Source organism: Oncorhynchus mykiss, chromosome 21 (assembly GCF_057628025.1).
Source record: "Oncorhynchus mykiss isolate SJ-2025 chromosome 21, ASM5762802v1, whole genome shotgun sequence".
In the NCBI taxonomy this organism is placed as follows: Eukaryota; Metazoa; Chordata; class Actinopteri; order Salmoniformes; family Salmonidae; genus Oncorhynchus; species Oncorhynchus mykiss.
The window spans coordinates 13822549-13847150 of NC_143042.1; the positions used below are offsets into that span (position 1 = coordinate 13822549).

Consider the following 24602-nt stretch of genomic DNA (forward strand, 5'->3'; position numbering starts at 1 on the left):
ACACACACATCTCTCTCACACATTTAGCTGTTGTAAATAGTCCCAGGTTAACTTCCTATACAATTAGTGTGTGTCTGTGAAATTGAAACCTCAAGGATCTGTCTTGAGGTAGACCAAACTGCCCCTCTATAGCTTTATTATGTGTGGGAGTGTGTGCCCCAGTATCAGCCACCCTGTGAAACACAAACCCAATCAGTCCATGCTAGACATGCTACTAGAGAACAGAAAGAGAGAGGGCTGTCTGGCATACCTAATGAGGTTTCCCCTGGTGTGGAAGTACATGAGGTATTATTGGGGGCAGAGCAAAAATGTCCATCTTCACACTGCAAAAGCCACATTTAGACTGAACAGAGCAGCAGTGTGTGTCTCCAACAACCCAGCTGTCCAATCATTTTAGAATTATGTACTTCCATCCCTCTCTCCCCAAAGAACCATGGAGCAGGCAGGCAAGGCCTCTTGTCTTTATTGAATTAGCCTCAGCATCCTTAAACAACCAGCAGGCATCATGTCAATATGCTGAACTGGCTTCCTCTCCTAATGTCCAGAGACTTCAAATTAATGGTGAAAGTAAATGGTGGAATCCTACTGCTTGGAATTTGCTGCTTCCTCATCTGGCTTTCCCAGTTCTCCCAGATCAGGGAAGGAGCCTAGGGCATGGAGTCGACTATTCTTGAGAGAATTTGGAAGCTGGTAGCAATAGAGTTCTTGTTGTGTGGTGACTGACGATTATTAAATTGCCCCTGCTGCTGGAATAAGTGTATGGAAATATATTGTCCTTTCTCCAAATGCCTTGTCACCTAGTATTAATGCATGCTGCCATCTAGCGGCCAATATTTTTCTTAGTCGTAATAATAAAAATAAAGGTTATTAAGATGTATAGTACAACATACATTTACATGTTGTTAATACACATTAACCAGGTTTGTTGAATCCGGGCTGTTTACTGTGCATGATATTTTGTCTCTGGGGATACATATTTTAGGATAATTGTGATGGTGAGCCATGGATTAATTCCTACAACAATTTTGCATTCAGCGAGCACTAGCACGCGCTCAGCTGATTCTGCAAGTTTCTCATTCAGTTTACCCACAAACCACCGCGCTTCCTTTTCCACTAACGCCTGCAATCATGGCGGATCTGGTGCAGGGGAAGGTACCGGAGCTGAAGCTCGAAGAAGACACGGTCCTGAACGGAGATGCAGAAGAGAAAGAGGAGGTAGACCCTTCCGAGGAGACAGCCAAGAAGAAGAAGAAAAAGAAGAAGAAGAAGTCGGCAGGCCCCGGTAAGAGTTACAGACAGGCCAGTTACCGCTGAGCCGTGCGTGCTTAGGGAAGAGTGTGCCTTGTGAATCGTGCGCCAGGCCTTATGAAACACGCCTCGCTCTCATAACACACCCGTAGCTCGATAGCTAAGCATGGGGCGATACTTCTGTCAATCCGACCACGAGGCCGAAATGTCAGTAAGCAGACGGAAATAGTCAAACAAGCAAACTTAGTAGTTAGTTAGCTGGCTAGATATCGTGCTAGCTTAACCGCAGTTCATAGTCATTTGCTGGCAGGTTCCACAAGTCGCTAGCAAGTTCAAAACCAAGTTTTGATGTTTCGTAATGTGTGGTGGAATGCTGTTATGTTAACGTTAGCTTTCTTACATAACGTAAACGCCAGAATAGTTTGATTCCATAGACTTCCATGGTCGAGGTTGTAACTATGTTTCATAATAACTTATATATTTAACACTAACTAGTTACACATGATTGCCCCGCTGCCTGCTAGCGAGCTATGAAACGTCAAGATACTGTTTGATTCAGACAGCATGCTCACTGTACTCTGCGTGCTCACTGTACTCTGTGTACTCACTGCTGACAACGTTGTCCTCGGCATGTGCTATTTCGAGCAACCCATCTTCTTGTAACAACCTCAACTAGCTACAGTTCGCATGAATTATTCTAAAGGATGTCAGACAGTTGCCCTTTTTAAATTGACATGCACAACATTTAGCTTGTAATATGCGTGTTTACATCAGTAAAGCAGGCTTAGCTGCGTGTACTGTCCCCCAAGGTTATACACAGATGTTAATACTCTCCCCTCTCCTGCCAAGTCCCTGACCTCGGGGATACACTTTGTGGAATAGGATCATTGTCCACAGTCCAAAAGGATCACTTCCCCACTGGACAGTACCTTCCCTTGCACGCACATAACACATCTCTCATCCTCCCATCCCTCTGGCCTCCTGGATGCTCTCTGTTGTGTGTGATGGAGCTGTGGTCGCCACGGCCGACATGTCGTGGTTAGTAAGATGTATAGGATGAGCTCACCCATGTGTATCTGTCTCTGCAATTTATGACTGCAGCAGCCGGCACCGAGGCTGAGGGCAATGGAGTGGCTGACGTGACACAACACCTGGAGAAGCAGGCTCTGGAGGACAAAGAGAAAGAAGAAGACGGGGAGGATGGTAAGAGATCGTAACAGTACTCTACCTTAGCCTAGTACTAGACAGCACCTGACCCAGAACCACATGGGCCGAGCTCCAACCATGGCTCCTCACACCCTGCTGTGGAGCAGCTGAGCTGGGTTCAGTCCTGTTGTTGTGGCCTGTGAACCAAATCCTAACCACCCGTAACCTTAACCATCCGCATGTCTGACCCTTAAGGACAGCACAGAGATGACCTCACACATGACTACATGCACACCAACCAATACATGGCTTGCTGGGAGCTGATAAACTCTTGTGTGACATTTGAATATGACTAAATGACTTCAAATTCCTCCCTATTTCTCTCAGATGGAGACGAGGGGGAGAACTCGGCAGGCAAAAAGAAGAAGAAGAAGAAAAAGAAGAAAGGACGTCAGTTGGTCTTATTTTATTTGACACTTGAGAATTATGGCTTTCACTTTGTCTGGTCATGTATAGGGTGCAATGGGAGAGTAGACTATGAGCTAGTGGTGGATATGACTGGCTGGCTCTCTGCCTTACTGCTGCACTCTGGAGCATAACCATAACCCTGCACCCATCTGAGTGCCTCCCCCCTCAGGCCAATGGGCACGTTTGACTTTTCCCTGAATATTGCTGTGTCACCTCTGGAATTCCAACTCAAACCTTCTAGATAGTTAATGAAATAGTAATGAGCGCTTATGTGACTGTTTGTTTCTTCCGGTCTTTCACAGCCAAAGTTCAGACTGACCCTCCGTCTGTGCCCATCTGTGACTTGTATCCAAGTGGCGTTTTCCCCATCGGTCAGGAATGTGAATACCCCCTATTACAGGATGGGTAAGGTTCATACACACAATCTCACAAAACACCTACTCTTGGCTTGGTGTGTGGTTTGTACTTGGCTAGTGTGGAAGCGGGGCCCAGCCTCTTATTTCCCCAGCACTGTGTTATACTAGACTGGCAGCTCCTCTGATCATCATGCTATACCTGTCCAACCTTAAACACAAACTGGTAGCTACCAGAGAGACTGGGGTGGGAGATTTGAGTTTGTTCTAAAATAAACAGTGCTGCCTGGCATACATGCATCTGTCAGTGTAGTTATTAAACAGAAGTGACAGGGTGGTTCTTCACCTTGGATCTCTTCACTGATGTGAAACTCATTGACATAAAGGGCTCTTAAAGATGCGCTATGCAGAAATCACTCCTCCATTTCCTGGTTCCTAAAATTCCAATAGTTTGCCTAATTTCAGTTTGTGACAAAACAAACAAGTATAGTGTCGAGAATCATTGTACAATCTTATCTGCTGTGAAATATATATTTTCATAATCCAAAATATTGTGCTTTCAGCTGCTTGAAGCTGGTATACAAAACTGAAAGTAAATAACAAAACTTAACCGGAAGCATAGAAATATCGCACATAGAACAGATCAACCGCTTCTTAGTCTTGCATTCAATGAGAATGACAGATCTACGACACACTTTTCCATGTGAATTTGGTCGGGTCACTGAAAAAGTTACATATTGCAGCTTTAACAACACCCAAAACACTGTCGTCATCAGCATAATTTCAGTTTGGTTTATCCTCTAGCCATGCTTGCATTGATTCCCCCTCAGTCATGATGCTGGGTGCGGGAGTAAGATGTATGCGTGGGCACTAACCTTGTTGTTGATCCTCCAGGGTGGTCGTGCAAGGACAAAATGTTTGTGTTTTCTAACTTCATTGCTGATTGCCCTTGTGAATTTCATACACAGTGATGGGAAGAAGTGTGTGTGTGCTGACCGCTAACCTTGTTGCTGATTCCCCTTGGTGCAGGCGTCCCGCTTCGTGGAGGACCACCAATGAAGAGAAGCGGGTTCTGGACAAGGCCAACGAGGAAGTGTGGAGCGACTTCAGACAGGCTGCTGAGGCCCATAGACAGGTCCGCCAGCACGTCCGCAGCTTCATCAAACCTGGCATGACCATGATCGACATCTGGTGAGCCTTCATCATCATCACAGCTGAGATGTTGCTTCCTATTCTTTCTATTTGTCAGTCTTTTTCCTTTGCATTTTATCTTTTGCATACGTCTGTTCTTGAGCTTTCATCCCTTCATTAACAATTTATCTCATCTCTTTCTGTATAACCAATCTCTCTGTGTTTCAGTGAGCGGTTGGAGAACTGTTCCAGGAAGTTGATCAAGGAGAATGGTCTGAATGCAGGCCTAGCCTTCCCCACAGGCTGCTCTCTGAACAACTGTGCGGCTCACTACACCCCTAACGCAGGGGACCCCACCGTGCTGCAATACGACGACGTCTGCAAGATCGACTTCGGAACACACATCAACGGTACACCCCTGCCACAGTACACACACGGTTCAGCTGACACACACATCAAAACATACTCGACACATAAACGTATACAAATGCATATAAACATACACAACTAACCACTCAGACCATGTCGGATGCTGTCCTCACTCGCACTGTATGTTTTCAGGTCGGATCATTGACTGTGCCTTCACCGTCACGTTCAACCCAAAGTATGACAAACTACTGGAGGCCGTGAGAGACGCCACCAATACTGGAATCAAGGTCCGACATCCATTCACACTCCATATATTCCTGAGGCCGCTTGATAGAATTTGAAGTAAGTGTAGTTCAGGTGTTCAGTCTCATCTTAATCATGCTTCATCATTCTGCAGTGTGCTGGAATCGACGTGCGTCTGTGTGACGTTGGAGAGAGAATTCAGGAAGTGATGGAGTCGTACGAGGTGGAGATTGACGGAAAAACATACCAAGGTACTGAGCTACTGAATATATATATATATATATATATATATGAGGTCGACTGATTTTTCAACGCCGATACCGATTAATTGGCCGATTTTTTTTTTTTTAATTTTATTATTATTTATTTTTTAAATGTATTTGTGATAATGACAATTACAACAATACTGAATGAACACTTATTTTAACTTAATATATCAATAAAATCAATTTAGCCTCAAGTAAATAATGAAACATGTTCAATTTGGTTTAAATAATGCAAAAACAAAGTTTTGGAGAAGAAAGTAAAAGTGCAATATGTGCTATGTAAGAAAGCTAACGTTTCAGTTCCTTGCTCAGAACATATGAAAGCTGGTGGTTCTTTTTAACATGAGCCTTCAATATTCCCAGGTAAGAAGTTTTAGGTTGTAGTTATTATAGGAATTATAGGACTATTTCCCTCTATACCATTTGTATTTCATTAACCTTTGACTATTGGATGTTCTTATATGCACTTTAGTATTGCCAGTGTAACAGTATAGCTTCCGTCCCTCTCCTCCCTGGGCTCGAACCAGCAACACAACGACAATTGGCGCCCGCTAACTAGCTAGCCATTTCACTTCGGTTACACAAGCCTCATCTCGGGAGTTGATAAGCTTGAAGTAATAAACAGTGCAAAGCTTGAAGCACAACGAAGAGCTGCTGTCAAAAAGCACGAAAGTGCTGTTTGAATGAATGTTTACGTGCCTACCACCGCTGTCAGATACTTGTATGCTCAGGACACGCTAGATAATATCTAGTAATATCATCAACCATGTGTAGTTAACTAGTGATTATGATTGATTGTTTTTTATAACATAAGTTTAATGTTAGCTAGCAACTTACCTTGGCTTACTGCATTCGGGTAACAGGCAGTCAGTCTCCTTGTGGAGTGCAACGAGAGAGAGGCAGGTCGTTATTGCGTTGGACTAATTAACTGTAAGGTTGCAAGATTGGATCCTCCGAGCTGACAAGGTGAAAATCTGTCGTTCTGCCCCTGAACAAGGCAGTTAACGCACCGTTCCTAGGCCATCATTGTTCTTAACTGACTTGCCTAGTTAAATAAAGGTATATTTAAAATATATATATATATTAAAAAAAATACAGATTTCGATTGTTATGAAAACATGAAATCGGCCCTAATTAATCGGCCATTCCGATTAATCGGTCGACCTCTAATATATATAATCACACACACACAGTGAATTTGTTGTAATTTGTGATTGAAGATAATTCCTCACAAATTTTAATTTGAATAATTTCCAGTGAAGCCAATCCGAAACCTGAACGGCCACTCAATTGGCCAGTACAGGATACATGCCGGCAAGACTGTCCCCATTGTCAAAGGAGGAGAAGCTACCAGGATGGAGGTGTGTATCTGTCTTACTGAGCGTTTGAAGAACAAGGGGGGGAGATAGGGAGGCGAGGTTAGAAAGGGCTGCTGAGTTAATGGTGTGCTGTGGGAGGTTGACCGAGTAATGATGCTTAGTTAATGGTGTGCTGTGGGAGGGTGACCGGTTAATGGTGTGCTTAGGAACCGAGCCAGGTCCAATTAGTCAGTAACACAATACCTGCTTGCCTGAATTGGTGTCGTGGATGATCAAGGAATTTCTATAACACAGGATTGCCTGCCCCTGTATTTGTTTGACTGCAGCAGTGTCTTCCTACCCCAATAAGTGTCCTTTTTATGACTGATGCCCTTTCTTGCACGACCAGGAGGGAGAGGTGTACGCCATCGAGACATTTGGCAGCACAGGGAAGGGCGTGGTCCATGATGACATGGAGTGTTCTCATTACATGAAAAACTTTGATGTGGGACACGTCCCAATCAGGTAAGTTGATTGCCTGTGTGAACACTGGACTGTGTATTCCACAGAGGTTGTACCCTCTATCTCTACCCCTCTCTCCCCCCAGACTCCCCCGGGCGAAGCACCTGTTGAACGTGATCAACGAGAACTTTGGCACGCTGGCGTTTTGCCGGCGCTGGCTGGACCGGCTGGGGGAGAGCAAGTACCTGATGGCCCTGAAGAACCTGTGCGACCTGGGAATCGTGGACCCCTACCCCCCGCTCTGCGACACCAAGGGCTCCTACACCGCCCAGTTCGAGCACACCATCCTGCTCAGGCCCACCTGCAAGGAGGTGGTGAGCCGAGGGGACGACTATTGAATACTGAACCCAACCTCATTCAAACCGCACCACAACCCCTCCACTCCAATACAGAGAATTGACACACTGAACCATCTGCCGGCACTCTAACAGAAAAACAGCATCTAAATACAGGACCTTGCTTTGGTCTCTTCTCATTTCTCCCACCTTGGCAGAGCAGCCAGTAAGGGCTATGAAAAATGCTGCTGTAAGGTACCCCCACAATGCATTTTTACCGCTATTTAAGAGCGAGCATGGAGAGACTGGCTTACGTAGCAGCGGCTGAATCTTTTTTCCCTCTTTTATTTAGGTGACATTGAAGCCAGAACAGCCATATAATCTCAAATAAACTGTTAGTTTAACTGCTTAGAACACCAAGTAAGAATGTGAAGAAACAAACCTTTCCTTACCAAAATAAGTACCCTCCTCTCAAGTATGCATAGGGCCTAGTGTGTCCTAATCAGGAAAAATTCCTGACCCTTACTGCAGTCTTTCAGCCTGACCCTACAGTCAGGACCTAGTCACTCGATTGCTCTTCGGAACCCTGAAATTGTTCAACTTCCCCTTTTTTGAGTTCTGGGTGGGAACGATGACGACTAGACAACCACACATCTACAGCTGTATGTTTGGCTTCATGTTACAGGGAGGGGACTCTGCACTCCGCTCCTCCAGTATTTGTTTTAGATATTTGTAAAATATCTTTGAAATGGTTGCTGCCACTATATGTACCCAAATGTAGTGCTTAATTTTGAATGCCCTGGAAATGTTTTTGTAAGAACAAAAGTATTGAAATAAAAAATTTTGCTCTGTATTCCTTGATTGGCCGATGGGGTTGGATACGTTTTTTTAATTCAACCTTTAACTAGGCAAGTCAGTTAAGAACAGATTCTTATTTATAATGACGGCCAAACCCAGACGACACTGGGCCAATTGTGCGTCGCCCTATGGGACTCCAAACCAGGGTGTCTGTAGTGATGCCTCTAGCACTGAGATGCAGTGTCTTAGACCTCTGCACCACTCGGGAGCCCACTGTTCCTTCACAAGCTTGCAGGCCTCCAGTAGATTCTATCAGAGAGGGAGAGGCAAAGCAAGAGATTTGAGCTTACTGTGGACCTAAGCTTATTGCCTGCTTTTTGGGATGACTACCATTGTTAGGGCAGAGACCGGATCGTCATATACAAATCTCCAGTCTAGTAGGCAGCCTCTTTCCCCATAATCCACTGAGGCAGCCATTATGTAGAATTAGTCAAGTGAAAGGAAATTGAGGGCTACAGCGTGGTGTGCATTTTTAAAAAAGTACACGTGTTTTCTTAGAAAAATGAAAATATATTCTCATTTTGAGGTAATTCTATAAAAATTGAGGTAAGAATTTGCATAGTATCACTTCCATAAATGTACACACACCCGAGGCAGTATGAGCACAATGCAGACAAACATATCGCACAGAAAAAAGGATGAAGTGGAAATGTGCTTTGAATTCTCCCCAAAAGGTGAATCTAGAGATGAACAGCATTTAGGTTGAGCAGTTAAGCTAGTACCAGCATGGAGATATCTTTCTTACACGCGTACAGTTTTGAACACAGCAAGGATCTACTTGCATCAGTCTGGCTATTTTATACTTACATTATACAGAGCCAACTATATTGTGTGAACACATATACTGGTATACACACACGAGACGGGTCAGACCTGCTGGGGGGAAAGGAATCAATTACAAAACTATAAAAAATCTTTAACAGTCAGTGGCCCTGTTTTTTTTTTTTTAAACAACTTTTGTGAAAAATCCTCAATGTCTGAGTACACAAAAATACATTCAATATTCTAAATGCTGGCCTGGGTGAGACTGCATTTTACAGTCTCTGCTACAAAGAACTGATACCAAATACACTTATGGCAAGGGAACTACAAAAATAGATATGTTCTGATTAACGAAGGGCACTTTTCTATGACACTTGTTTCTGCTGTAGGGATACCAACCAAAAGTTTGGAAACTGGTTATAAAATAGATTTCCCAAAACCAGTCAAAGAATATATCTTGCAAATGTCCTGTAATTGTTTTTGGAGAATCTGAGATACTTTTTAAACGTTTCCCTCGTCCTTTGGCGTGAGGTCAGTAGTTAATTATGAACCATTTCCTGACCGACCAGACTTACTAGAGAGAGCGATACCAAAGATGGTGGATTAATGAAGATGTCCCACTCAGGCGGTTTACCTTTTCTTTTTTTTTTTTTAAATGTCACTGTTCCATTCCACTTAAGTGGTGGCTCTCCCATAGGCACCAATGCATTAGCAGCTGGGTCTGGCCTGCTTAGTTCATTGACTGTATATGAACCAGAAAATAGAAGTGAGTGAGTTGTCTCACTTCCCCTTCCATCTCTTCCCTTCCATCTCTTCCCTTCCATCTCTTGGCAAACCAAAAAGGGTTAAACTCTAAAGACTATTTATGGAGGGAATTATCTACATTCCAGTTGAGAATTTGACTGACTGACTTAGTCAACTGTCTAAAGTGGCTGTGAGAAACATTTTAGTTGATTCAAATCGTTTAAGAAAAAGAAAAATAGAGCACAGAAGAGCAGAAAGGTTGACACCTGAATAAATCTGAACTACAGATTACACAGTCACACCTGGCCAAAGTCTCTACTCCTGTAAAGGCGTGTCTATAATACAACGCACAACTTGGCTGATACTCTTGATAAAATAAACCTATACACTATCAAACACAAACACGTTTGACTTTTCTTTTAAAACCCATATAAACAACATGTACAAGAAATTCACAAAGACAAAATAAAATAAAAAGGAGTGTGTCCTTTGTCTCTCTTAGAAAAATAATGATACAATGAATCATTCCTCCCCCCAGAGGAGATAAAATGCCCACAAAGAAAGAGTGTGAGAGGGGGGGGGGGGGGGGTTGAGATGTTTTGGTGTTGGTGGTAATGCTGATGATGACATGTCACTGGACTGCTGAGGTACAAAGGAGGAGGATTGGGGCAGGGCTCGGTGGGTTCTGGTCCTATAGAGGCCTGTCTTTATCCTGAGTGAAGCGCTGCGTGTAGAAGAGTATGTAGGCCTGGGCGCGACACACCTCCTCCACAGAACACACGTTCAGCTTAGAGTCATTACAGTGGACCCAGAACCCTGAAAGAGGGAGAATGAGAAGAGAATGGGTATTAGCTGTAAGTAGATTCCATGAAAATGTATCAAGAGAAGGTTGTGTGTCATCTTTGGATTTGTAATTTTTACATAAAAATGCATTTTGCGTGTGAGTGAGAGATGTTCTTACTTCCTTCTTTGTTGTAGCAGTAGGCAGTGTAGTGGCCAGAGCCGAAGCCCTTCCCATGATGCATCACCACAGAGGACAGTTCGTACAGGAAGTGTTTGGGGCTTGGGGAGCCAGCGGGGGTGGGACTGGAGCATGGCGAGCCCTTGGGGGAGGGGTCTCTGCAGCAGTATGGCTCCATGTTGAGGAGCTGGTCAAAGCTGACGTGGACCCCAATCTTCTCCCTGTGGTTTCTCCCAGACCACCTGACGACCAATCACAAGCACAGAACACTCAACGAACACGTCAACAGACCAAATCACCAAATAAGACAGCTAGAGTGTTTCAAATGCATGGTTGTGTTATGGTTCTTGAGCAATTGCTATGTGCTCAATGGTTACCTGCAGTGTTTGAGGTGCATGGGTATGTTATGGTCATCATGTGGTCATAATGCGGTCAGTACCTGAAGCGTTTGAGGTGCAGGCGCAGGACCTGAGGCAGTTTGTGAACCATCAGCTGTTTCTGAGCTTCAGTCAGGATGACGGGCTTGGAGGAGAACCTCCGCCGCTTACCTAGAGACAAGAGTGAGCATTAACCCACACTGTAAAACTAAACTTGCACACTAGATGGACACCTCAGACAGGGCCAGAGTTGTGAGGAGTTGAGCGTTTTGAAATCGCGCTCATGGAGCAGTGCTTACCTCCTTGAAAGAGATAATATGCCAGGCCCATTGTATAGATAATAGAACGAAAATGAACTAAACATTTAACCCATAAGAGTCTTATAGCCCTGTCTAATCCGGGCGAGGTGGTTCTACACTGGTCACCCCGGGCATCACGGGCTCATTTAGCTATTTCATTTGGAATTTGAACACACGTTGAACTATAACAAAAATATATTATCATTTTATGAAAAAAATATTTTTGATTTTACTTCTATTGGCCCATACAAATGCATTGAATAACATTCACTACATGGAACAGATAGTTCCTGAAGAAATATCAAAAGGAAATTTGTTCTGAAGTGTATCTCCTATCTCTGAGAGATACAAGATCAGGAAACATTAGGTATTATATATTTTTTTAACCCCTTATTTTTGCCACTAAACAGTCTAAACCATGTCTAAGCTGGGGTGGGGGGGTTCTACTAAGCTATATGGAATTGTTTTAAGTGTCATACAAAGGATACATTTGCTATTTGATTTGAAATGTTAAGTATCAAAACAATAGCCTTACTGCTATTAGCCCATACAAACACAATGAATAACAGATTCACTACATGGAACAGATAGATTTTTGGGGGAGGGGGGAAACTAAATGAAGTTGTTCTGAAATGTCTGTCCTATATCTGAGAGATATAAGAAAGATCAGCAAACATGTTATTTTTTACATGTATTTAACACCAGTCTCAATGTCAACAGTGAAGAAGCGACTCTGGGATGCTGGCCTTCTAGGCAGAGTTGCAAAGAGAAAGCCATATCTCAGACTGGCCAATAAAATTAAAAGATTAAGATGGGCAAAAGAACACAGCCTAGAAGGCTAGCTTCCTGGAGTCGCCTCTTCACTGTTGACGTTGAGACTGTTGTTTTGCGGGTACTATTTAATGTAGTTGCTAGTTGAGGACTTGTGAGGCGAGGCGTCTTTCTCAAACTAGACACTTATGTACTTGTTCTCTTGCTCAGTTGTGCACCAGGGCCTCCCACTCCTCTTTCTATTCTGGTTAGAGACAGTTTGTGCTGTTCTGTGAAGGGAGTAGTACACAGCATTGTATGAGATCTTCAGTTTCTTTGCAATTTCTCACATGGAATAGCCTTCATTTCTCATTCTAACAAGAATAGACTGACAAGTTTCAGAAGAAATGTCTTTGTTTTTGGCCATTTTGAGCCTGTAATCGAACCCACAAATGGTTATGCTCCAGATACTCAACTAGTCTAAAGGCCAGTTTTATTGCTTCTTTAATCAGAACAACAGTTTTCAGCTGTGCTAACATAATTGCAAAAGGGTTTTCTAATGATCAATTAGCCTTTTAAAATTATAGACTTGGATTAGCTAACAACGTGCCATTGGAACACAGGACTGTTGGTTGCTGATAATGGGCCTCCTATGTAGATATTCATTTTTTATATATATCCAACATTTCCAGGTACAATAGTCATTTACAACATTAACAATGTCTACACAGTATTTCTGATCAATTTGATGTTGTTTTAATGGACCAAAAATGTGCTTTTCTTTAAAAAACAAGAACATTTCTAAGTGACCCCAAACCTTTGAACGGTAGTGTACTTCCATTCATTTTTCCATCTGGTACCGGGGGACCTTTAGACGAGTCTTGAAAGGCCTGTGGACGTCTTAGAGCAAAACAACCGACTTGTTCGTGAGAGTCTCACCTTCGCACAGAAGGGTCATATTAGTGTGTAGCCCAAACTGTTTGGATGCTACAGACAGAAGTTGGCAGATCGGCTGTACCAACTTCAGACGAGTCCCAAGCCGTTTGTGGGGGTCGTAGAGCAAAACGGAGAACACCATCATGTTCATGAGAGGGGTCAAAATAGTTTGTAGGCCAAACCGTTCACACGCTACAGACGATTTGTGTGAAGACCAATTTTTGGGATGTCTCATGGTGAGAAACACCGCTCTAGCTCTGTCACCGCAGATGCGGAAATGAGACATAGGCAGATGTAGTGGATGGAGATGCGTCCAATGCAAAAAAAACTATCTTAACAGAGATTTTTACGGGGATTTTTGTATTATGCTAATTAAAATTCCACGGGGCACAGTGGGGTTTAAGAGATCTGATTTTTGGTTTATAAATACTTTGCTACAATGACACACTTAGCTAGCTACCAACCCCGTTCCTTTCTGTTAGCATGTGCACCTACTAATTACACATTCATGCTTTCGGGATACCTGTCTTTTCAGATTCCACAGTGATTTTTTTGTTGTGGACCCCAAACATCACTGCCCTCCCCCTCTTGCTCATGGTCCTCGTCATCTTTGTAAGGCACCTTGATTTTTCACCTGTGTGTCATATCAGTTCCTTTCTGAAAATATATAGCATACTAGATAACAGTAACTAAAGCAAGGGGCTAAAGAGGACACAAGTAGACTACAAATGCATGCTGGTCCGGGCATGCCCTGAGCTTGTGAAGTGAGCACTACTGGAGCGAAATTGGAGTGGGCGAGAAGGCCGACACTCCAGTCTTTGGGAAACGCGCGCCACGCTCCATTAAAATTCAGCACGCTCTGCTCCAGCTCCGCTCACATGCTCTGGACAGGGCTGTGTGAATGTGAATAGTCAGTCTAACTATAGCACTGGTTGGTAGTTTGACATGCAGAGACAGAATTTATTATTATGAATTTTAATCGAGAAAACGAACTGCTTTGGCAAAAGTATTGTACCTCTAACAATCATACCATTGAATGAATGTGTTTGTGTGTGCTCACTGTGTACATTTTTGTATGTGTGCCTCGGTCACTCACTGTTGCACTGGTCGCAGGCGTAGATGTTGCCCTCCAGTGCTTCGGTCTCCGTGAACTTGGCCAGCATCTCCGTCAGCTGGCACGAGACCTGCGCTGCGCTCTCCCGGCTGTTGCTGTGGTAACGCTCAGGGAACTCCAGCGACAGGTCCCAGAAGGGTTCTACCGTGTTGGAGCGGTGGTCACATGCAAGACACGTCACCTGATGGAGGGGGAAGAGAAGAGAGAGCGATAGAAAGAGGCGGGGCAGAGAGAGGGAGAAAGAGAGAGTTAGGGGTAGAAAGTGAGGATGAAAGAGAGAGAGTTGTGTGAAGGCAAGCCAAGGGCAGCTGAGATAACTAATGCAGTAGCACACACAGGAACTGGATTGTCTGAGATACACAGCTTTAGAAACACTGCCCCCCTTCTCACACACACACTCACCCCCTTGTTAGGAAAGAGCAGGTGTGGGTGTATGCTCAGATAACTCAAGACACTCCTCTCTTTCACATACACCGAAGCACAAAGTACACACGTTCAGTCCCACTCACTCACTCTCTTATGGGTAAATCGATTTGAATTCAATCCCTTTTAGATAGCATCCCTTTTGATTTAAACAAACCTGTCCATACATGTTAAAACATTCAGGAGTTAAAGGTGTTCAAAGTTTTGCATACCCCACCCAACAGGGTGAGACATTCATGTCTTTATCACTGGAAAAGATAAATGGTTGAGTTTTGATATCATTTAAACTGCTTACAAACAGGGTTGTGAAACTATTTTATCATTTTTTTTTTTAAATATACACCTCTGTTCAAAAGTTTGGGGTCACTTAGAAATGTGTTTTTCTTTCAAAAACAAGGACATTTGTCCATTAAAATAACATCAAATTGATCAGAAATACAGTATTACACTGTTAATTAGGAAACCCTTTTGCAATTATGTTAGCACAGCTGAAAACTGTGTTCTGATTAAAGAAGCAATAAAACTGGCCTGCTTTAGACTAATTGAGTATCTAGAGCATCAGCATTTGTGGGTTCGATTACAGGCTCAAAATGGACAGAAACAAAGACCTTTCTTCTGAAACTCGTCAGTCTATTATTGTTCTGAGAAATGCAGACTATTCCATGCAAGAAATTGCCAAGAAACTGAAGATCTCATACATCGCTGTGTTCTACTCCCTTCACAGAACAGCGCAAACTTCCTATAACCAGAATAGAAAGAGGAGTGGGAGGCCCTGGTGCACAACTGGGCAAGAGGACAAGTACATTAGAGTGTTTAGTTTGAGAAACAGATGCCTCACTGGCAACTTCATTAAGTCCTCAACTGGCAACTTCATTAAATAGTACCCGCAAAACACCAGTCTCAACGTCAACAGTGAAGAGGCGACTCTGGGATGCTGGCCTTCTTGACAGAGTTGCAAAGAAAAAGACATATCTTAGACTGGCCAATAAAAATAAAATATTAAGATGGGCAAAAGAACACAGACACGGGACAGAAGAAGAATGGAAAAAAACATTATGGACAGACAAATCTAAGTTTGAGGTGTTCGGATCACAAAGAATAACATTCGTGAGAAGCAGATAAAATGAAAAAAATGCTGGAGGAGTGCTTGACGCCATCTGTCAAGCATGGTGGAGGCAATGTGATGGTCTGGGGGTGCTTTGGTGGTGGTAAAGTAGGAGATTTGTCCAGGGTAAAAGGGATCTTGAAGAACGAAGGCTATCACTCCATTTTGCCATGCCATACCCTATCCTGTGAGTGGCGCTTAATTGGGAGTAAATTTCCTGCTACAACAGGACAATGATTCAAAGCACAGCTCCAAACTATGCAAGAACCATTTAGGGAAGAAGCAATCAGCTGGTATTGTCTATAATGGAGTGGCCAGCACAGTCACTGGATCACAACCCTATTGAGTTGTTGTGGGAGCAGCTTGACCGTATGGTACGTAAGAAGTGCCCATCAAGCCAATCCAACTTGTGGGAGGTGCTTCAGGAAGCATGGGGTGAAATCTCTTCAGATTACCTCAACAAATTGACAACTAGAACGCCAAAGGTCTGCAAGGCTGTAATTGCTGCAAATGGAGGATTCTTTGACAAAAGCAAAGTCTGAAGGACACAATTATTATTTAAATTAAAAATGATTATTTATAACCTTGTCAACGTCTTGACAATATTTCCTATTCATTTTGCAACTAATTTCCTGTATTTTTTCATGGAAAACAAGGACATTTCTAAGTGACCGCAAACTTTTGAATGGTAGTGTACGTTAGAGTTAAAAAAATAAATAAAAAAAAGTCAACAAAACAAAAATCAAGTCATTATAGTAGTTTGACAACCCTTTTTGTAAACTTTGAAATTATATAAATCTCAACCATTTATATTTTCCATTGATGAAGACATGGATGTCTCATGGTATGATATGCAAAAGGGGTCAACTTTGAACACTTATCGAGTGTTTTGGCATTCAGGTCCAAAAAGTTCATTTCTGAGCCGTTCTACAATGGGAAAGTATGGAAGGTTTCGTTCAAATCAAAAAGGGATTCTGTCGAAAAGTTAATGAATTCAAAATGGATTTACCCTTCCATGAACTTTTAAAATGACGGAGCTTCAGAATGTGTTGATCTGCCATTGAAATGTCCCCATTTCTTGATTGGAGCCAAGCACATTTAGACAGATACATTTTGACATATTGTATTTTATATCTATTTATTTTATATTACTATCAAGACATAAATGTGGTAACAGTCACACACATTGTGCAGTAAAACCTCCCATCCAAATCCCTCCAGTAAGATCACTACTAATCAATGTAAAGACCTTTTAATCCCTTTTTCAATCCATTTTTAATCCATGTCCAGACTGGTGAAGCACAAAAGTCTGTCTATATCATTATAAAGTGTGTAGTGTGTATCAGTCTGTGTATAACTGTGTTTGGGAGAGTGTGTACCTCTCTCTTTTTCTTACCTGGCTGAGGAGCTGACCATGGAAGATGGTGTTGACTACGCTGAGCACCTGCTTGATGAGATGTCTCTGTCCGGTTGACACACCAGCGGGTGGCATGTGAGCCCCTGTGCTCTCCAGCTCGTGCTGCACCTTGTCAAGCAGCTCACACAGGAACTCCTGGGCATCCTGCTGGGCGTAGCCCCGGAAGGCTGGGATCAGCTGCCACACAGAGTGCAGCATTGCGAAGGGCGACACCAACGCCCACTTGCCTGACCACATCACCTGGAAGAGTGTGTGCAGCTCATGACACAGGGAGATGTGCTTGGAGCTGGGCTCCTTGGGCTGAATCAGCTCCATACTCCGGGCCCTGGAGGCCCCCCCACTTAGCCCAACGCCCATCTGGGGGCCTCTCCTCTGGGCCAGCGGGGAGGATGACACCGGGCCCCCGGGGCTGGGAACCAACAGCTGGCCGTGGACGGCCGAGGCTAGCAGCTCCAGCCGGAGGAAACACTCCCTGAAGATGTGAAGGTGGCTCAGCACCTGCAGGATGGAGTTCATGTAGCATGTGTTGCCTAGGTTACGCAGGCCCGTGACACCCGGAGTGACAGTGGGCCGCCGTTTGAGGGGCGAGTCACCCTGTTTGGAGGGGGCACGGCGGGGGGCTGGGGAGGGGGCAGTCAAGGCTTGGACAGAGGAGGCTCTGGGTTTGCCTTTGGTGGAGGAAGAAGGTGTTGAGTAGCGAGTGGGTTTGGGCGCAGGGGTTTTAGGGGGGCGGCCCATTCTCTTGGGGGTGGGAGTGGCAGGGCTCTGGGTTCTTGGTCGGGATTTGAGGGGAGACTGGGGTGTGTAAGTGGTGCTGGGTGTGCGTGTCCGTGTGGGGCGGGGGGCGACAGCGGCGGCGGCAGCAGCTCTCTGACTGGCTCTCCTCAGGCGGTGGCTCTTCCTTGGTGGGGCGCTCTCCAACGCTTCCTTTAGCTGCCTCTTCAACGTCTTCCTCCTCTCCCTCAACTCCTTCCGCCTCTCCTCCTCCTCCTCTCTCTGCCTCTCCTCCTCTTCCCTCCTCTTCCCCCCTTCTGTCAGGCTGAACCAGGTGTGGAACACTCGACCCATCAGTGCCCGGCGGCGGTGCCAGAGCGCCGTGAACATGCGGTCCTCGTCCCTCAGCTGCAGTTCTCTGGAGCCGCAGGGCTGGGGGGCGTCGGGCGGGGTGCTAGCCGATCTCAAGGTGCGTCCTGAGCGCGTGGTGACCTCGTAGCGCTGGCTCTGGATGGCACTGAGAGTGGAGCGCAGCAGCTTGAGGTCTCCCGTTGCGTTGTCGTTGAGCACATAGTCGTCACACAAGTAGCAGAAGACATAGAGCTCGTTGACCTCCATGGCCAGCGGGTGACGATGCTGCAGGAAGTGCTGCAGGGCGTGCTCCTCGATGTAGCGGCCGCATGCAACGTGGGCGCAGCCCAGGCAGGCCCACACTGACTCTGTGGTGTTGCAGTCCACGCAGTGCCACTTCTGGGGGTTGAGGATGGAGTGATCTGGGGCCAGCCTGAGCCGCCCCACGTGCTTACACCTGTCCATCGCACACACTTGCTGGGTGGCTCAGTCCGTGTGTGTGTCTGTGGGTAGGTGAGTGTGGATGTGACACGTCCACACTGGGGCTTCAGATCACCATGGCGAGCTCAGAAACGGGGTGGTCCCACGGCATAGCTTTTTCTGGGGAGGAAGAAAGAGAAGAAAGAGACTGAGTGAGAAAGGCAGTTGTACAAAACTCTTTAAACATCTCTAATCTCTTCTCAGTAAAGGCCTTACCCAAATCGTATGAAGAGATCCTTTGTTTTACAAGATGCCTGTTAGTGAAAACAATTGTACCAAAACCTTTTGTCTTGCTTTTTAACCCACAACCCATTCTGGTCTTTATAATAATTTGTGTTCACACATTTAACCAGTTAGCTCTCGAACATGGGTACTTATTGTCAAAGAAGAAAGGACAATATCCTGAATGTTGACTGCGGTGATCAGATGTGGTTTTCTGGGGTTTGAAAACTGATGGGGTTGGGAGTTCCTGTTTTAGAGTCTCAGCGCCATCATCATCACCCCCCAATGGGGCCAAAGGGAGACTTAAGCCTGGCAAACAAAGGGGGGCTGAGCTGGGAGGGTAGAGCACCCTTTGTATGTGTACAGGCAGCCTTACAGAGAGAAAGGGGCAAGAGAAGAGATGGATAAGAAAGGGAATGGAGAAAGAGATGGATAGGATGATCAGAAGGGAAACTAAACTTGATGATCAGAGGCTGCCAATCCCAGCTACTATTACCCTTCTCCATGAACCAATCTATAATCTATTTAGGAGGAGAAACAGTACAGCGCCGGCCCTGACTACACAGGTCCAAGTTCTAACTGTGTTTATTTACCATTCCAGATTGCCTTCGTGTGATTTAAATAAATAGCTGTTACCACTAAAGGAGTTTCTGGCTGGAATGCCCTGACTGAGTCTGTCAACATTGTACCCCTTTGACCACTGATTTTATATAACATTTAATCAATGCAATTGTTGTTTTATAACCACCAACAATCGTGATACATTGTTTAGTTTTTTAATCCACGAAAGATCTGGTGGGCAGTTACTAGGATTGACATCCCTTTGCTTCTGCTTCATTTTACCCAGTCAACACTGATAACAAAATGCGCGAGATTTGTGTTTTCAAACCAGATAACTTAGCTAGCAAGCTTTCCCAGACGTGTTTACCACTTCACTAACGTTAACTCACCTGAGATTGGTAAATTGTCCCCGCAAGACAACTTTGAAAACTAGCTCTAGCTAACAATATCACCAAAATACTGGTAACTAACCGCTCCTTCTTCTATCCTGATGTCACTAACTAGCTATAGTTATAACACGGCTAACGTTACTGCTGAAAAGAACCTACTCGTAAACTTATCCAGGAGGATATCAAAGGCTCGTGCGCGCGCCTAAGGTGCCCTTGTGCTTTCTTTCTGTCTGGCGGTATGCATCTTCTAAATAAACACAAATCAAGTATCTAACGTAATATAGCTAAACATAATCGCTAGTAAAATAAAGTATCCAACTAGTTTGTTGGCTAACTTGGTGAGTAACAGAGCTAGCTACATGGCTAGCAGCAACAAAGCTAATCTTGTCGAGCCAAGTCTAAATACGTTAGGGATCAATGCGTCAGGGTTTGAATTGTTTATCAAACATGCTAGTTAGTTTTCAGATGAATGTGTACACCATAACAACTGACACGAATTGTTAGTTTTTTTTAATTAAAAGGCGAAAATTGAAAAAGTACCATACCTATCCTTCACGGCACTTATTCCTCTGATACTAAAATGGTCGCCATCTTGTATCTACTCTTGTCGCGTGGTGTTGGCTCTAGCGCGTCCGCGGTAGGGTAGCATCAAGTGTCGTTGTTTTGCATGGCTCAAGGTAGAGGCTCTCCTAACATCAGATCTAGGATCAGATTATTCTACACTAATTCTAAATGTTATCATTGAGGTGATTAGAAAACATCTGACTTTGTATCAGTGGTTAGGGGTAACCTATAACCTTCTCAGCATAGATGGCACAATTTTGTGACATAATCTCAGGATATTGTCATGTCAAATTCATGAAGCCAGGCCTACACAACACAGTCAGAGAACATATTTGACATAAAAGTGAAGTGGCCCTTCACATTCCATTAAGCACATTCTGCTGTTGAGTATGACATATAGACAGACCATTGTTTGGCACTGCACTGCAAATGGCCTATTTACCTTTTCTACACCAGTAACACTAACAATTATTTTTTTCTATTACTGCTCCTGGAAAAACAATTGCATTCAAAACGTTTCAATGCCACAAGATGGCAGTGATGTATCAATCAATGTTCAAGTTGTGCGTGAGAATATGTTGTAAACATTGCATGCGAGAGTATTATGTGTGTGTATGTGTGTTGTAGAGATGCAGGTGTAGGGCTCCATGCTGGTTAATGAGGGCATTGGGGGCTGAAGGCACACACTATAGAGATGGTATCAGACTAGGTGTCTAACATTAAACCCCAGAACTCCTGAGACATACTGTAAGTCTTAGACATGCTAACTAAACCTATCCCTAGCTCCTAAAACGAACACTAATTCTAACCGTAACCCAAAACCCCCTAGAAATAGCATAAGATATTGTGGGGACTAACAAAATGTCCACAGTTGGTCTAATATTTGTTTGTTTACTATTCTTCTGGTCCCCACAAGTATAGTTAAACACACACAGACACTCACTTTTCACTCACTCACACACCTGGTACTGTTGAAAGCTCTTGTCCATATCAGAGAGGGATTTGTGAGAGGGACATTGATCATACGTGTGTGTGTGTGAGTGAAAGAGGTGCATGTATGTATGTGTAGATCTGTCATCCGCGATTCCTGTTGAACCACTAATGTTTTTCTCCCTCTATGTCCCGCGGCCCTAACTGAGTCTTCATGTCCACACACGTTCCCTCCCTTCCCCCTCTCGCTCCCTCTTTCTCTCTCCTCTCCATCGCGCCTTCTCTCACCCACACTCTACATACTCCACAAACCAAACATAAACACACACACACACCTCCTGTTTGAATTGAAATAGCTCTGTGAAAGTTCTATATAGTGGCGGTTTGTGGCAAGTGAAAACACAGGTGCTGATGGGTGAGGGGAAATGGTTTACAACCAGTAAATAAAAACATTCCCCATAATTATGGTTTATGTTTGTAGCATTTATGTGTGATTGGTACATGTCTTAATAGTTTATGGCTGTCTGCTTGCCTGTCTGCTTGCCTGTCTGCCTGCCTGCCCATCTATCTTCCTGTCTGTCCGCACCTTTCTCTCGCGTGTCACTCACTCAGTGTATATGTGGGTGTAATAGGTGGATGACATCAGGGGTTCATTTTCTTGGAAGTATCATAATCACAAGTTGTGTCTCAATCACCCTGCTATGTCAACAAGGCCCAGTTCTGGCTTCTTTTGATGTAGGCCACTTTTGATAAAGAAGTGTTCCTGCGTGTGTGTGTGAATGGTTTGATAGATAAGAACAGATATAGCCCTTGGTTCACTCCAGACCTGACTGCCCTCAACCAGCACAAAAACATCCTGTGGCGTACTGCACTAGCATCGAATAGTCCCCGCGATATGCAATTTTTCAGGGAAGTCAGGAGCCAATACACACAGTCTGTTAGGAAAGCAAAGGCTAGCTTTTTCAAACGGAAGTTTGCATCCTGTAGCTCTAACTCCAAAAAGTTCTGGGACACTGTAAAGTCCATGGAGAATAAGAGCACCTCCTCCCAGTTGCCCACTGCACTGAGGCTAGGAAACACTGTCACCACCAATAAATCCACGATAATCGAGAATTTCAATAAGCATTTCTCTATGGCTGGCCATGCTTTCCGCCTGGCTACCCCAACCCCGGCCAACAGCTCCACACCCCCCGCAGCTACTTGCCCAAGCGTCCCCAGCTTCTCCTTCACCCAAATCCAGATAGCAGATGTTCTGAAAGAGCTGCAAAACCTGGATCCGTATAAATCAGCTGAGCTAGACAATCTGGACCCTCTCTTTCTAAAATTATCCGCCGCCATTGTTGCAACCCCTATTACTAGTCTGTTCAACCTCTCTTTCGTATCATCCGAGATTCCTAAAGATTGGAAAGCTGCCACGGTCATCCCCCTCTTCAAAAGGGGTGACACTCTAGACCCAAACTGTTACAGACCTATATCCATCCTGCCCTGCCTTTCTAAAGTCTTCGAAAGCCAAGTTAACAAACAGATCACGGACCATTTCGCATCCCACCGTACCTTCTCCGCTGTGCAATCTGGTTTCCAAGCTGGTCACGGGTGCACCTCAGTCACGCTCAAGGTACTAAACAATATCATAACCGCCATCAATAAAAGACAGTACTGTGCAGCCGTCTTCATCGACCTGGCCAGGGCTTTCGACTCTGTCAATCACCGTATTCTTATCGGCAGACTCAACAGCCTTAGTTTCTCAAATGACTGCCTCGCCTGGTTCACCAACTACTTCTCAGATAGAGTTCAGTGTGTCAAATCGGAGGGCCTGTTATCCGGACTTCTGGCAGTTTCTATGGGGGTTCAATTCTCGGGCCGACTCTTTTCTCTGTATATTCTCTGTATATATCAATGATGTCGCTCTTGCTGAGGGTGATTCCTTGATCCACCTCTATGCAGACGACACCATTCTGTATACATCTGGCCCTTCTTTGGACACTGTGTTAACAAACCTCCAAACGAGCTTCAATGCCATACAACACTCCTTCCGTGGCCTCCAATTGCTCTTAAACGCTAGTAAAACTAAATGTATGCTCTTCAACCGATCGCTGCCCGCACCCGCCCGCCCGACTAGCATTACTACTCTGGACGGTTCTGACTTAGAATATGTGGACAACCACAAATACCTAGGTGTCTGGCTAGACTCCTTCCAGATTCACATTACGCATCTCCAATACAAAATTAAATCTAGAATCAGCTTCCTATTTCGCAACAAAGCCTCCTTCACTCACGCTGCCAAACATACCCTCGTAAAACTGACTATCCTACCGATCCTCGACTTCGGCGATGTCATTTACAAAATAGCCTCCAACACTCTACTCAAAAAACTGGATGCAGTCTATCACAGTGCCATCCTTTTTGTCACCAAAGTCCCAAATTCCACCCACCACTGCGACCTGTATGCTCTCGTCGGCTGGCCCTCGCTACATATTCGTCGCCAGACCCACTGGCTCCAGGTCATCTATAAGTCTTTGCTAGGTAAAGATCCGCCTTATCTCAGCTCACTGGTCACCATAACAACACCCACCCATAGCACGCGCTACAGCAGGTACAGTGCCTTGCGAAAGTATTCGGCCCCCTTGAACTTTGCGACCTTTTGCCACATTTCAGGCTTCAAACATAAAGATATAAAATGGGACACAATCATGAAGTGGAACGACATTTATTGGATATTTCAAACTTTTTTAACAAATCAAAAACTGAAAAATTGGGCGTGCAAAATTATTCAGCCACCTTAAGTTAATACTTTGTAGCGCCACCTTTTGCTGCGATTACAGCTGTAAGTCGCTTGGGGTATGTCTCTATCAGTTTTGCACATCGAGAGACTGAAATTTTTTCACATTCCTCCTTGCAAAACAGCTCGAGCTCAGTGAGGTTGGATGGAGAGCATTTGTGAACAGCAGTTTTCAGTTCTTTCCACAGATTCTCGATTGGATTCAGGTCTGGACTTTGACTTGGCCATTCTAACACCTGGATATGTTTATTTTTGAACCATTCCATTGTAGATTTTGCTTTATGTTTTGTATCATTGTCTTGTTGGAAGACAAATCTCCGTCTCAGTCTCAGGTCTTTTGCAGACTCCATCAGGTTTTCTTCCAGAATGGTCCTGTATTTGGCTCCATCCATCTTCCCATCAATTTTAACCATCTTCCCTGTCCCTGCTGAAGAAAAGCAGGCCCAAACCATGATGCTGCCACCACCATGTTTGACAGTGGAGATGGTGTGTTCAGCTGTGTTGCTTTTACGCCAAACATAACGTTTTGCATTGTTGCCAAAAAGTT

The 24602-nt window shown here is 44.4% G+C and overlaps 2 protein-coding genes across 2 annotated transcripts; one reads left to right on the forward strand and one right to left on the reverse strand.

Annotated features, from left to right (window-relative positions):
• The first annotated feature begins 1059 nt into the window (after window positions 1-1059).
• On the forward strand, window positions 1060-8172 carry LOC110500039 (methionine aminopeptidase 2). The gene is made up of 11 exons (XM_021577152.3): window positions 1060-1282; window positions 2350-2451; window positions 2782-2844; window positions 3165-3267; window positions 4245-4406; window positions 4575-4756; window positions 4908-5002; window positions 5113-5209; window positions 6482-6585; window positions 6932-7047; window positions 7130-8172. Exons 1-11 carry the CDS (start codon window positions 1129-1131, stop codon window positions 7380-7382), a joined length of 1431 nt encoding a protein of 476 aa, XP_021432827.1. The 5' UTR covers window positions 1060-1128; the 3' UTR covers window positions 7383-8172.
• A 494-nt stretch (window positions 8173-8666) lies between these two features.
• On the reverse strand, window positions 8667-20436 carry LOC110500040 (ubiquitin carboxyl-terminal hydrolase 44). The gene is made up of 6 exons (XM_021577153.3): window positions 20328-20436; window positions 17045-18730; window positions 14103-14301; window positions 11084-11192; window positions 10645-10886; window positions 8667-10499 (listed from the first exon to the last, which is right to left on the reverse strand). Exons 2-6 carry the CDS (start codon window positions 18593-18595, stop codon window positions 10375-10377), a joined length of 2226 nt encoding a protein of 741 aa, XP_021432828.2. The 5' UTR covers window positions 18596-18730; window positions 20328-20436; the 3' UTR covers window positions 8667-10374.
• Between the last annotated feature and the right edge of the window lie 4166 nt (window positions 20437-24602).